Consider the following 10,627-nt stretch of genomic DNA (forward strand, 5'->3'; position numbering starts at 1 on the left):
TTAATTGGCAGTTCTATTAAATGTATCGACTGTTTCCTAGCACGTCTTAAAATTACAGTAAAATATTACTCGTTTTAATGCGTCGTAAAGAAAGACCATTAGAAATTACATACAGAACGAATGTATGATTACTGACGCAGCTTGGTTGCTACTAATTATCAAGTATACATATACTGATCGTTGCATTTTAAATATCCAAATGACAATAAATGTAAATGTTATTTTGTAATATACAGATGTTAAGGTATATATCAAAGAATGTCACGATATTCTGTTAAGAGTGTTTCTGCAAAGAATAAACATTAGCGTTGAACTTGCTGCATTTAAAATCCAAAGTAAATATCATTGCAGAGACGTTAAAGGTTAGGTTAATATTTTAGAATATTAAGTTGGCTTCTATCTATAACGAGTACAGATACAATTATACAAATACTTTAATGCAACATTTGTATGCATATGCGTAATCTTTACAGAAACACTGGCGCATTTTCTTCTTCCTCTGCAGCTTTTTTTTTTTTTATCAAATGCATAACTTTGGTATCAAAGGCTGATATTGTTTTTTTTTCCTATTACAACGCTAAATTTAGTGTACAATGAATTGGTGATCATAATGGGGATGCATTCTTTCTCTATGAATTCAGTCTTAAACATTTCATCGATCTTCGTTGAACTAAAACTTGGTATAATATATCTACATACAAAAGTTCATAAACCAAATGTGTCGTCTTTTTGCTAATACTGATATGACAACATCGTGACGGAATGTTTTCTTTGACATGATATTTCTATATAGTTTTTTGTTTATGTAGTACACTCAGATTATTCAACGGCTAAATTGCATGTACGCAATAATTGTATTTGGAATCTCATTTTGCAGGAAAGCAATTCCTTATGCCACTTTCTACGAAAAGGAATAACGCTAAAGCGTACTCGTGCCATCGATTTGCACAAAATTAAAAATACTAAAAAATAACTGACTATTAACAAAAAAATAAAACTACATATCGTTAGTATTAACTTATAATATGGACAAGCATCAACTTTCAATGCGGTTCTCTTTTGCTAATAAATTTCTGTGTTCACATATTTAGTAAATACTTGCAATACTTCAGAAATGATTTTTGACCATCTGTCAAAAATGGGAACTTATCAGTTCCTGTACGTGTTTCTTCACCATTGGATCCTTTCAAATTCTGCATAGAAGAATTTCCAGATTTTCACTGACAATGGAAACATTCAATTTTCATGAATAGTATGATGGTAATAGATGGCGCGATAGATCGTTGCGCTATAAATGTAATGGGCTCAATTCCAGAAAAGGATTAAAGTTTGTTGTAGTTGGCGACCTTTATAAAATATGCGACGTCGAACTCGATACATATTAGCCAATGTGAGGGCGCCCACCCCCCACATGGCCTACGCTCGCTCCATCTCTCCACCACTTGCATACATCTGAAGAAGAGCCATCGACTCCTGTGCTTGTCGCTTCTCAGCCAGAAATCTACCTGAGGCTTCTTTTAATTGTTCCAGGAAAATTCTGAAATAATTCATAAAACATTAATATATGTTTCATTATTCTAAGCTAGCAAGAATTCTCTTGTAACTTTTAAATTTAACTGTGTACCTGTCAGGCACTATATCGGCTAAGCTATCTGGATCCATATCACTGAGTAATTCTAAATCGTTACCACTAAGTAACGATATATGCGATGGATCTCCGTGCAACGACGAAACCAATGGTTCTATTGGTGGCCGACGCCTTCTGATTTCATCTCCCCTTGATCCACCTTCTATGTTATCTACATCGTCTACAACAATGTAACGAGAAGCAGCTTTACTACTTCCCGCTGCCACCCATTTTTGATCTCCGTGTAGCACCATTAAATTAGTGTTCCTTTCTAATGTTGCAAAATAATCTTCGTCGTCTACTTCGGTGCCTATTAGAAAAATTCCACGTTATAGATTAAGTTACTCGCACATTACTGTAAAAAGGCAATTCATTAAAACGAAAGAACATCTATTTCATTAGTTAAAAAATGTTACTTTACCGTCTTGCTCTAAAACAATCGTAAGTTCAGCATCCAAAGGCAAAGACAGCCGGCTTCGTGCGATGCTAGTCAATTCTTTCAGAGATGAAGCAGTAATCCCCTTTCGTTTTTCCCTGGCGTGATCGACAATTTTGTAAGGATTGCCCAATCCTTGCGATATTCCCGCTGTTTCTGACATATTGCTTCAAATTGTAAATGAAAACACAATTTGAAAAAATCCTCGTGAAAAGTCTAGACTTCAATGATTCGATCAACCGTGTGAAATTTATGTCATCAAATGTTTACTTTCTGGAGAAGAATCGACTGCACTGAGACCTGATTATCGTCGCACATTGATTTAACGATGCTTACTGTTATCCTCGATCAAAATCGCAACACGAAACACGTCGTCAACTCGACACTGACAATCTTTATTTAAATTACGTTAGAAAAACGTTTGCAACAATACTTAAAACACTAGGTAGACGTCGATGATTCGGGTATAAAGTTGTGTGGTTGGGACGTAAGTAAGAAAGGGCAGTGTTTTGGATTGCATTGGATCGTTGGTTCTTAAAGGGATTTTACTACAATTTTTAACAAGTCACAATATACGAATAAAAAACTTGAAAGGCTTAGACGAGTTACGCCCGAGTGAGTGAACTGACCGTATGTCAACTCAACACTGGGTCAATGGTGCAACTACCCCTCCTATTTATATTCTCTGTAGACTACTGCGTATGGTACGACCAAGAGACACCCACTATGGTATTCCCTCCCAACATGGCACCCACACAGAAATCAATAACTTACCCCACTCCAGTATCATCTTTTTATTACCGCCAGACGAATTGTTTACGTTACTCAACGATAATGACCTCGATGTTAATCCGATGATAAAATACGAGTAAAAATAAATTGATCCCCCGTTCATTTATTTTTACACCGCATATTATTACTTCTTATTACATTTGTATAGAATGTTAGAATTAACAAACTATAATTTTGAATGGATTTTATTTATAATTGTATATCAAAAAGGAAATGAAAAATAATTCTTTTGGAACAGACATGAATGTTATAATACATTTTTATAGGAAAAGAGGCATGGAGTATTCAACTACCTTTATGCCAGGGCTTTACTCTTTCTTCCTAAAGCTTGTTTATAAATAACACTTATTTTCTTCACTTTAAATAATTTAATATTAACATATCATAAATGAAATAATATTTTTTTCGTATACAAGACTCATTTTCTTGCCATTTATGTACTTTAACACATGCAATGTGTACATGCATTTTTACAATAATAATTGTATGAGGATAATTGTAGTTTAATAAAGATTTGAAAAAACTTTAGGATGATTCACCTATACTCCTGAGATAAGACATACAATTTTACTAGGATCTCTGAACTTAAGCCACAGCACTGCAGTTAAATTTAGATCGACGAGACTAGATACTGTTTTAAGTTTAAAGTTAGCTCAGAGTTAGCCCAGTTGGGGCTCTCAGCCGAGCCACAAGTCTAGTTTGAATGGAATCGATCAAATTTGTATAAAATATTAATAAAGCTGCACCAGAAATGCCTTTGCCAAGTGGATATAAAGAACCAGATGACAGTCAGACATGGGAATTAGCAGAAAGATGTCTCCTTCCAATTGCATTCTCGCATGCAATTGCAGTCATCCTAGCAACTGTATTAAATACTTTGGGTATATCGCAAACATCTAGTTTTGTTCTATTCCTGTTGTTATTGCTCATATCCATAGGGTCTACGTTATTCTACCACAATCTGAAGGTATGTTATTTACTTGAATCAATTTTTTTGTCAATCTGTATGCCTCATATTTGCTTGGAGAAAAGCTTGAAAACCCTATAACATATCTTAGAGTAAAAATAAACTTTAACTTTAACTTAACCCCAATGCAAATAACATGCTGGTACAAATAAATATTTTTATAATGTTAGTACATACAGATGTAAATGGTACAGGTAACTGCTGCAGGGAAAGCAGTTCTTATTACAGGATGTGATTCCAGAGTTGGATATACTTTGAGTAAACAATTAGATGAATTGGTAATAATGAAGTTTTATGTACTGTTACAACATGTAATATTATCTATTCGTACTTTTATATACATAAGATATATTTGTTAAGGGATTTACAGTGTTTGCTGGATTTGGTAGCAAAGCAGAAAATGAAGAGGCAATGCAAAAATTGAAACAAGAGGGTTCTGGCAGATTACATGTGTTACAATTGGATATTACCAGCGAACATGATATTCATTCAACTTTTCTTTATGTAAATGAAAACTTGCCGGATGGTGCACCAGGTTTGAAATTACATTTTTTTTTTGAACATTCAATGTCATTTATAACTGAAATTATATTACATACATTTTACATTAGGTTTATGGGCATTAGTGCATGCTGCAGCTTGGGTGACCTTAGGTGAATGCGAATGGGTGCCTTCTTCTGTATTGAAACGTAGCATAGACATAAATTTCATTGGTCTTGCTCGATTAACTCAGGTAAGCATAACTTAAGGCACAGTAACTGTATATTACAAACTGATAATATTTTTATTCCAAGGTTTTTCTACCTCTAATTAGAAGATCAAAAGGTCGTGTTGTGTTAGTCAGCAGTCTCTTAGCTCGTATACCAAGCCCTGTTCGAGGCATTTATTGCGCAGTAAAGGTAAATTATTTTATGAAATTGACAATACCTTGTAAAAATACAAACATAAAAAATACCTTATATATTTGTAATAGGCTGCAGTCGAAGCATGGGGAGCCTGTCTTAGATTAGAAATGAGAAGATGGGGAGTAGATGTAGTTATTGTTGAAACAGGTGAATACATATCTGGGAATGCATGGTTAAAAGACAACAGTTCATTGTTGGAACAGGCTAGAGACATGTGGACTCAATTAGATCCTCAGACTCGTAAAGAATATGGCCAAGAGTTATTTCAGAAGGAAATGTTGGCTCTTGAAAAATATACTCAAGGTCCAGAAGCAGATTTAACACCAGTGACAAGAGCTTTAACAGATGGAGTTATAAAAACCTTTCCAGTCAGAAGGTACACACCAGTTTTGCGTAAAGAAAGAATACAAGCTTTATGTAGTGATTATCTTCCAAAACCAGTTTACGACATATTATATACAAATTAATCAGAAGTGAAAGTATGATCAGATACAAATAAAAATGTCATAATGTCATCTAGGATTTAATAAACACTGCCTATTGACAATAATAGTTTATGTATCATTACAAATAATAAGACTATTGTGTTTAATTTATTACAATGTATCGGATTACACACATACAATTATTTATAAATTATTCTAGTCAACAAAGAAAAGTAACAATCGAAATAAGATGTGATATAGTGTACGAAAGAACTTTTCAATAGAAAAGTAAAAAAACAAAAAAAAAAAACACGTATTAATTCCACCTAAGCCATTTATTTACAAATAAAAATTACAATAAAACATTCACTTTCTTTACCTCCATTTATCAGCTTTCCAATTCACCAGTTTACAACTTTCAAGTGAAACTGCCATCTTTGTTGATATTATTCCACTATAATTTTTCAAATCCATTTATAACGAACGCAAGACAGATCGCGCTAGTGGTTTCATCGGTTCCGTATTTCACAATGTCGGTAAAAATATTTCCGCAAAACAAAGATTTTGTTACATGAAATTGAGGAAAATAACAATATGGTCGACTCATCGACTCGTTTTCTACACCGTTAGAGGTTAAAGCGAAAATGTATTAATCGTTTTTAACTCGTACGAATAATTGTCGATTGTTTTTCTCGTCGAACTACTCTTCTCAACGAAATATTCAACCACGCGATACAGGGTAAAGTCAATTCATACAGGAAATATTACCTGTTCGTTCTCTCTTAAAAGGGAATGAGTTCGATTACTGCTATCGGTAATTAATACCGAACAATAGCAATATCCGCTACTACGTTACTTATTTTTATTGAAACGTATATACCAGACGAAGTTCAATACATGCGTGCATGTCTATGCGTTTGTGTGCACTCCACACATAGATTTACGGTTGTGTAAAGATTTCGTGGTGGCTGTACAGTGGCAGGGGGAGGTCTTTAGCCCCCTTCGCGAGGTAGACGCCGGTAATGAGTTCTTATACTATAACCGCGGCGACACCGACAACAAGCACAATATCAACCATAACAACAACGGGGACGACGGCAGCGGCAGCAGCGGTTACAGCGACGACGACGGCTACGTCGGCAACAACAACGGCGCCGGCGGTTGCCGTGTCGCCCGAAGCTGCACCTGGTTGGATAGAATTCTGTGAGAGACACGCCCGCGCTTCAGCTTCTGATTTCGCCAAGGCTTTCTGTACCTATGTCAGTTTAAACCTACCCGAAAGCGCCAGATCCAATCTCTCTCACCGTGACTTTTTAAGAAAATTCGTCGAGAGCTTCTGCGAACACTTCGAGAGCGAATACCTCCGTCGCACAGTCAGGTCTGTTGGAATCCTAATAATTAACATCCTCTTCATGAGTTTCTTTACTAAAATTTATTAGACGTATACTTGAGTTTTTTTCTTTGTTTTCTTGCAAATTGTCACCTTACTCCAGTCTTTAAAGACGAGACTGAAACTTTCGCATACAGCTACAATTAATACATTCCAGCTTTATGTTGTTGTTCATAGAAGAATGAAGTACATACAACATTAGACCTAGATCAAAGTATACGAAACTCCATAACTTACTCCATTTATTCTCCTTTACAGGTCCCCATCCTTGTACAACACAAGGCACATTGCTAACGATAGAGACATCAATGTCATAAGTCAAAATAATAATGCACCCATTCGTGCTTCATCACATGAAGAATTCAGTGATTACTTTGAACACGATGGAGATGCTATATCTCCGAAGCCTGCTCACAAACCCTTCTTCCGTCGTCTGTCTTTTAAAGGACTTAAAAAGGGTAAAGGTTTCTTTCATAAACAACAAAGCGACGAGGTGGAATTATCTCATAGCGAGCATCGTAGGGATAAACATTCGAAAACTAAGCTTTCAAAGATTGTGGTCGAATGTAGAAAAGAAGGTATCGTTAACTCCTTAATGGGAGAGAATATCGATGGTACGCAGAAATGGGAGAAGTCTAGACTTGCCTTGATAAAAGCGATTGGTGGATATATGTTAGAATTCTATTCTCCTCCGAAAGCGGTGAAACCGCGTAGCGGTGTATTCTGTTCTGCGATAACCGAAGCTAGAGAAACAACTGCTCTGGAGATGCCAGATCATGAAAATACGTTTGTATTGAAGACACAGAATATGGAATTTGTAATAGAAGCTCATGACTCAAAGGACATGAGGTCGTGGCTAGCCACTATTAAATATTGTATGCGCACAGTACAACAGAGTTCCATGAATCCAAGTTCTGGAGCAGATGCTACAGGAGATTCTATAGGGCATGGTTTGTTAGCTATTGGAAGCGACGGAGATCGATTGAGGGCAAATTCTGCGAGTAAGGGTACTCGATCGGCGATGCAAGAACACGGAGACGAGGCACCCGGTAATCCACCAGAAATACCTCCGAGACTTCGTACAAGAAGTAACAGTAATTTGGAGCTATGTTCGTCGCAGCAAGATATCGAACAAAGTAAAATAATTTTATATATAAGAAGCATGTAAAATTGCGTAATTTACAGATTAGAGAGAACTAAACTTCGTTTCAGTGGCTACTAACGACGGTGAAATGGATTTATCGACCAGCTTAAGAGAGTATCCATGGTTCCATGGAACTCTTCCTAGGTCGGATGCAGCGCAGCTTGTCTTGCATAGTGCCGCTAATGGTCATGGAGTATTTCTCGTTCGTCAAAGTGAAACCAGAAAAGGAGAATTTGTATTAACTTTCAATTTTCAAGGCAGGGCAAAGGTAAGATTATTTTTTAGTCAAATTATATTAAATTGACTTAAAATTTTATAAAATAATTCGGATTTTTTTCACCTTTATTGCAGCATTTACGCATGACATTAAATGATCAGGGTCACTGTCGAGTTCAGCATCTTTGCTTTCCTGCCATATATGATATGCTTGAACATTTTCGTCAAAATGCCATACCTCTTGAATCCGGTGGAACTGCAGATGTAACCTTGACAGAGTTTGTCGTGGCAAATCGTGCTACACGGTCAAATCATCACAACGTAACGGGAACAAACCAACAACAGTTACAAGAAAGAAGACCTCCAGCAGCCCCGGAGCCCAGAGAAGTAAGAGTCAGCAGTGGAAGTCTAACTCCTCTTGAGTGAACGCGAGTGGCCAACACCCACAGTCTGAAGTCTAATCTACAGACAGTGAGTAAATAACCAACTAAAGTGATGCACCCATTTTTCGTGCGGCTGGAAATACATGCTAAATTAATATTTGTGTGTCCGCAAAGGTTTCATTGGTTCCTTAGTAGTTCATGTAGTGCCATATTCGGATTATTTTGTAAGTATTCAAACACTATTATTTTTTTTGTTTAAATTGTGAATTGGTTTATATAATTGATACACCGTTCATATATTGCCAATGTTTCCTTTTTATTCATCTATGACGCTAAATGTTAATTACTTAATAAATGATGCAGTTTTACACAAATATGTTATTCTTTTAATAAGTATTGACGTATTCTCGAATATCATCAATTATTCGGTTGAAATTATACAATACTTTGCATTTTAATATTCAAACATAATTTTATACATATTATGTTTTACTTTCTTTATTAATAATTTATTCTAAAAACAAAAACTGTAATTCATGTATTTTCGTTTTCAAATAAATTTATATAAATTTTTGCATACTCAAAATGTTATTATTCTGTAGAAAACAATTATTTTTTTAATATTTTTACCACTCTTTTATTTTCGAATAGTTTTACATCAAGTGTATGTACTCATAAATTTTAAATCCGAATGTGGAAACTTGATAGAATGTAATCGATATTTGTGTATATGTAACTGGTATTATGGCAGGAGTAATTGTTAAAAATATAACATGCCTCATGTCAAATGTGTGACAACTCTTAGCATTGAAGAACTTTTTGGATATTATGAGAAACAATGGTGCTCTACAAGTATGACCGTGGGGCAAGGAGCTCGCTTTTGTAAATAAAATATTCTTAAAATTTCTGGTTTCCTCTATTTAATAACTCTAATATCATTTTCTACTCTCCTATTAAAGCATCCATCAACGTTTAAATAATACGAATTAATCGGGAAGGAGATCAGCTCACTCATTATTGTTTATTATTATTATTTAATCCAGAAAATTTAAGAAAAATTTCGGTTACTTTAATCGACGAAATTTTAAATTAATAATCGCCTGTTTGTTAATAATATAGGTGCACACATATGGAGGTTCTATAAGAACACGTGTAGAATCACTGGAAAGACTGGAGCAACAAAACAACATTGTGGAACAACAAAGTTCATCATCATCTAGTGGTAGAGCTATTCAAAACACTTACAGCTTTCTTTGACGATGGATTCATAATACTCTGCCATCCAGCTATAACCCAGTTAGACCTCTAGATTAAGTACTTTCCCCGTTAACTCATTCTAAAAAAAAAGGCAGAGCCTTTAAGCTGGGCTTATTACTATTATCCTAAAGGGCTACTCAAAAGTGTATTACTCCACTTACATAAATAATATATTTTCTCAAATTGACTGCTTCCAATTTTTCCAATCTTGCAAGAAACATTTCCAAGAAATGTATTCATTAAAATGTTTTTATCAAATTTTGCAAATACAATGTAAGTTTTCGTATGTGATAGTTCGATGGATTTAATCTTTAAAATGATATGCACAAATTATTTCAGAATGTATATGTAGGATTTGAAACATAATTTTTACAGGTGTTCCTTTATGCATGTTCAGATATACCAACTCCTGTTTTCATAAATCATAGCCATTTGTCTTTTTTCAAGCGATTCGAAAAATATTTTAAGACTACAAAGAATAATCCCTTATGATAATTAATTCACTTAAGCGTATGTACTTACACACAATGATAAATGTAAAAAAAAAACATGTATGTAAATGTACATGCGACTCAGTCTTCTTGTATATGTAAATTTATTGCAGGAAATAGTTTTTCAAGTGTGATTCTCTCATTTTTCCTCTAAACTGCAGAACATATGATTAGAAATCAATGTTGATAAACACGATAATCCTGTTAAACTTTATTCTAAGGAAAGTTTCAAGTGTATCAAACTAGTCCCGATATTACAAATAATATTAATCTTGTTATACACCCTTATAAAAATAGATTGATTTGTTACAAGTATAATTTGACTATAATACTAAATGTAAATAAAAGTAAAACAGTAAGTACAATTCTATATTATTCTACACTAAGGTTCAATATTTCATGATATATTGAGTGACCAAAGTATTAATAGAAATTAGTGTATAAGAATTATTCGTAATATTATAAACCTATACGACTGAACGTGCAAAATTAAGATACATATAAATGTGCTAACAATATAGACATTACAGGATATAATTAAAGTGGTTCTTTCCCAACTGTAGTAGTCAAAACAAAACTGAAATACAGAAAGTA

General features: G+C 34.4%; 3 protein-coding genes across 6 annotated transcripts; 2 read left to right on the forward strand and 1 right to left on the reverse strand.

The window, feature by feature from the left end:
• Positions 1-392: 392 nt before the first annotated feature.
• On the reverse strand, positions 393-5,673 carry LOC128874206 (DNA fragmentation factor subunit alpha-like). Its single transcript, XM_054118682.1, has 4 exons — positions 5,532-5,673; positions 2,049-2,230; positions 1,625-1,937; positions 393-1,537 (listed from the first exon to the last, which is right to left on the reverse strand). Exons 1-4 carry the CDS (start codon positions 5,624-5,626, stop codon positions 1,417-1,419), a joined length of 711 nt encoding a protein of 236 aa, XP_053974657.1. The 5' UTR covers positions 5,627-5,673; the 3' UTR covers positions 393-1,416.
• LOC128874205 (D-beta-hydroxybutyrate dehydrogenase, mitochondrial) lies at positions 3,540-5,441 on the forward strand. Its single transcript, XM_054118681.1, has 6 exons — positions 3,540-3,822; positions 4,017-4,100; positions 4,183-4,357; positions 4,434-4,555; positions 4,617-4,721; positions 4,796-5,441. Exons 1-6 carry the CDS (start codon positions 3,607-3,609, stop codon positions 5,192-5,194), a joined length of 1,101 nt encoding a protein of 366 aa, XP_053974656.1. The 5' UTR covers positions 3,540-3,606; the 3' UTR covers positions 5,195-5,441.
• Positions 5,674-6,165: 492 nt separating the features above from the next.
• On the forward strand, positions 6,166-9,729 carry LOC128874203 (SH2B adapter protein 1). Of its 4 annotated transcripts, XR_008456598.1 has the most exons (6): positions 6,166-6,530; positions 6,801-7,678; positions 7,755-7,954; positions 8,038-8,373; positions 8,460-8,509; positions 9,405-9,544. XR_008456598.1 is itself a non-coding variant. In XM_054118675.1 (5 exons), exons 1-5 carry the CDS (start codon positions 6,175-6,177, stop codon positions 9,540-9,542), a joined length of 1,824 nt encoding a protein of 607 aa, XP_053974650.1. In that variant the 5' UTR covers positions 6,166-6,174; the 3' UTR covers positions 9,543-9,729. The 4 variants fall into 4 exon arrangements, 3 of the variants coding, with proteins under 3 accessions (XP_053974650.1, XP_053974651.1, XP_053974652.1); XM_054118675.1 differs by lacking the exon at positions 8,460-8,509 and having other exon boundaries at positions 8,038-8,289; positions 9,405-9,729; XM_054118676.1 differs by lacking the exon at positions 8,460-8,509 and having other exon boundaries at positions 9,405-9,547.
• Positions 9,730-10,627: the final 898 nt, after the last annotated feature.

Source organism: Hylaeus volcanicus, chromosome 3, assembly GCF_026283585.1.
Source record: "Hylaeus volcanicus isolate JK05 chromosome 3, UHH_iyHylVolc1.0_haploid, whole genome shotgun sequence".
Lineage (NCBI taxonomy): Eukaryota > Metazoa > Arthropoda > Insecta > Hymenoptera > Colletidae > Hylaeus > Hylaeus volcanicus.

Excerpts from the sequence above, each read along its gene's own strand:
- LOC128874205 (XM_054118681.1), top strand. The coding sequence starts at position 3,607 with ATGCCTTTGCCAAGTGGATATAAAGAACCAGATGACAGTCAGACATGG. Across the intron at positions 3,823-4,016 it reads TATTCTACCACAATCTGAAG|GTAACTGCTGCAGGGAAAGC; the intron begins GTATGTTATTTA and ends TAAATGGTACAG. Across the intron at positions 4,358-4,433 it reads CTTGCCGGATGGTGCACCAG|GTTTATGGGCATTAGTGCAT; the intron begins GTTTGAAATTAC and ends ATTTTACATTAG.
- LOC128874206 (XM_054118682.1), bottom strand. The coding sequence starts at position 5,626 with ATGGATTTGAAAAATTATAGTGGAATAATATCAACAAAGATGGCAGTT. Across the intron at positions 1,938-2,048 it reads GATTGTTTTAGAGCAAGACG|GCACCGAAGTAGACGACGAA; the intron begins GTAAAGTAACAT and ends TTTTTCTAATAG. Across the intron at positions 1,538-1,624 it reads GCCGATATAGTGCCTGACAG|AATTTTCCTGGAACAATTAA; the intron begins GTACACAGTTAA and ends GAATTATTTCAG.
- LOC128874203 (XM_054118675.1), top strand. The coding sequence starts at position 6,175 with ATGAGTTCTTATACTATAACCGCGGCGACACCGACAACAAGCACAATA. Across the intron at positions 6,531-6,800 it reads TACCTCCGTCGCACAGTCAG|GTCCCCATCCTTGTACAACA; the intron begins GTCTGTTGGAAT and ends TCTCCTTTACAG. Across the intron at positions 7,955-8,037 it reads ATTTTCAAGGCAGGGCAAAG|CATTTACGCATGACATTAAA; the intron begins GTAAGATTATTT and ends CCTTTATTGCAG.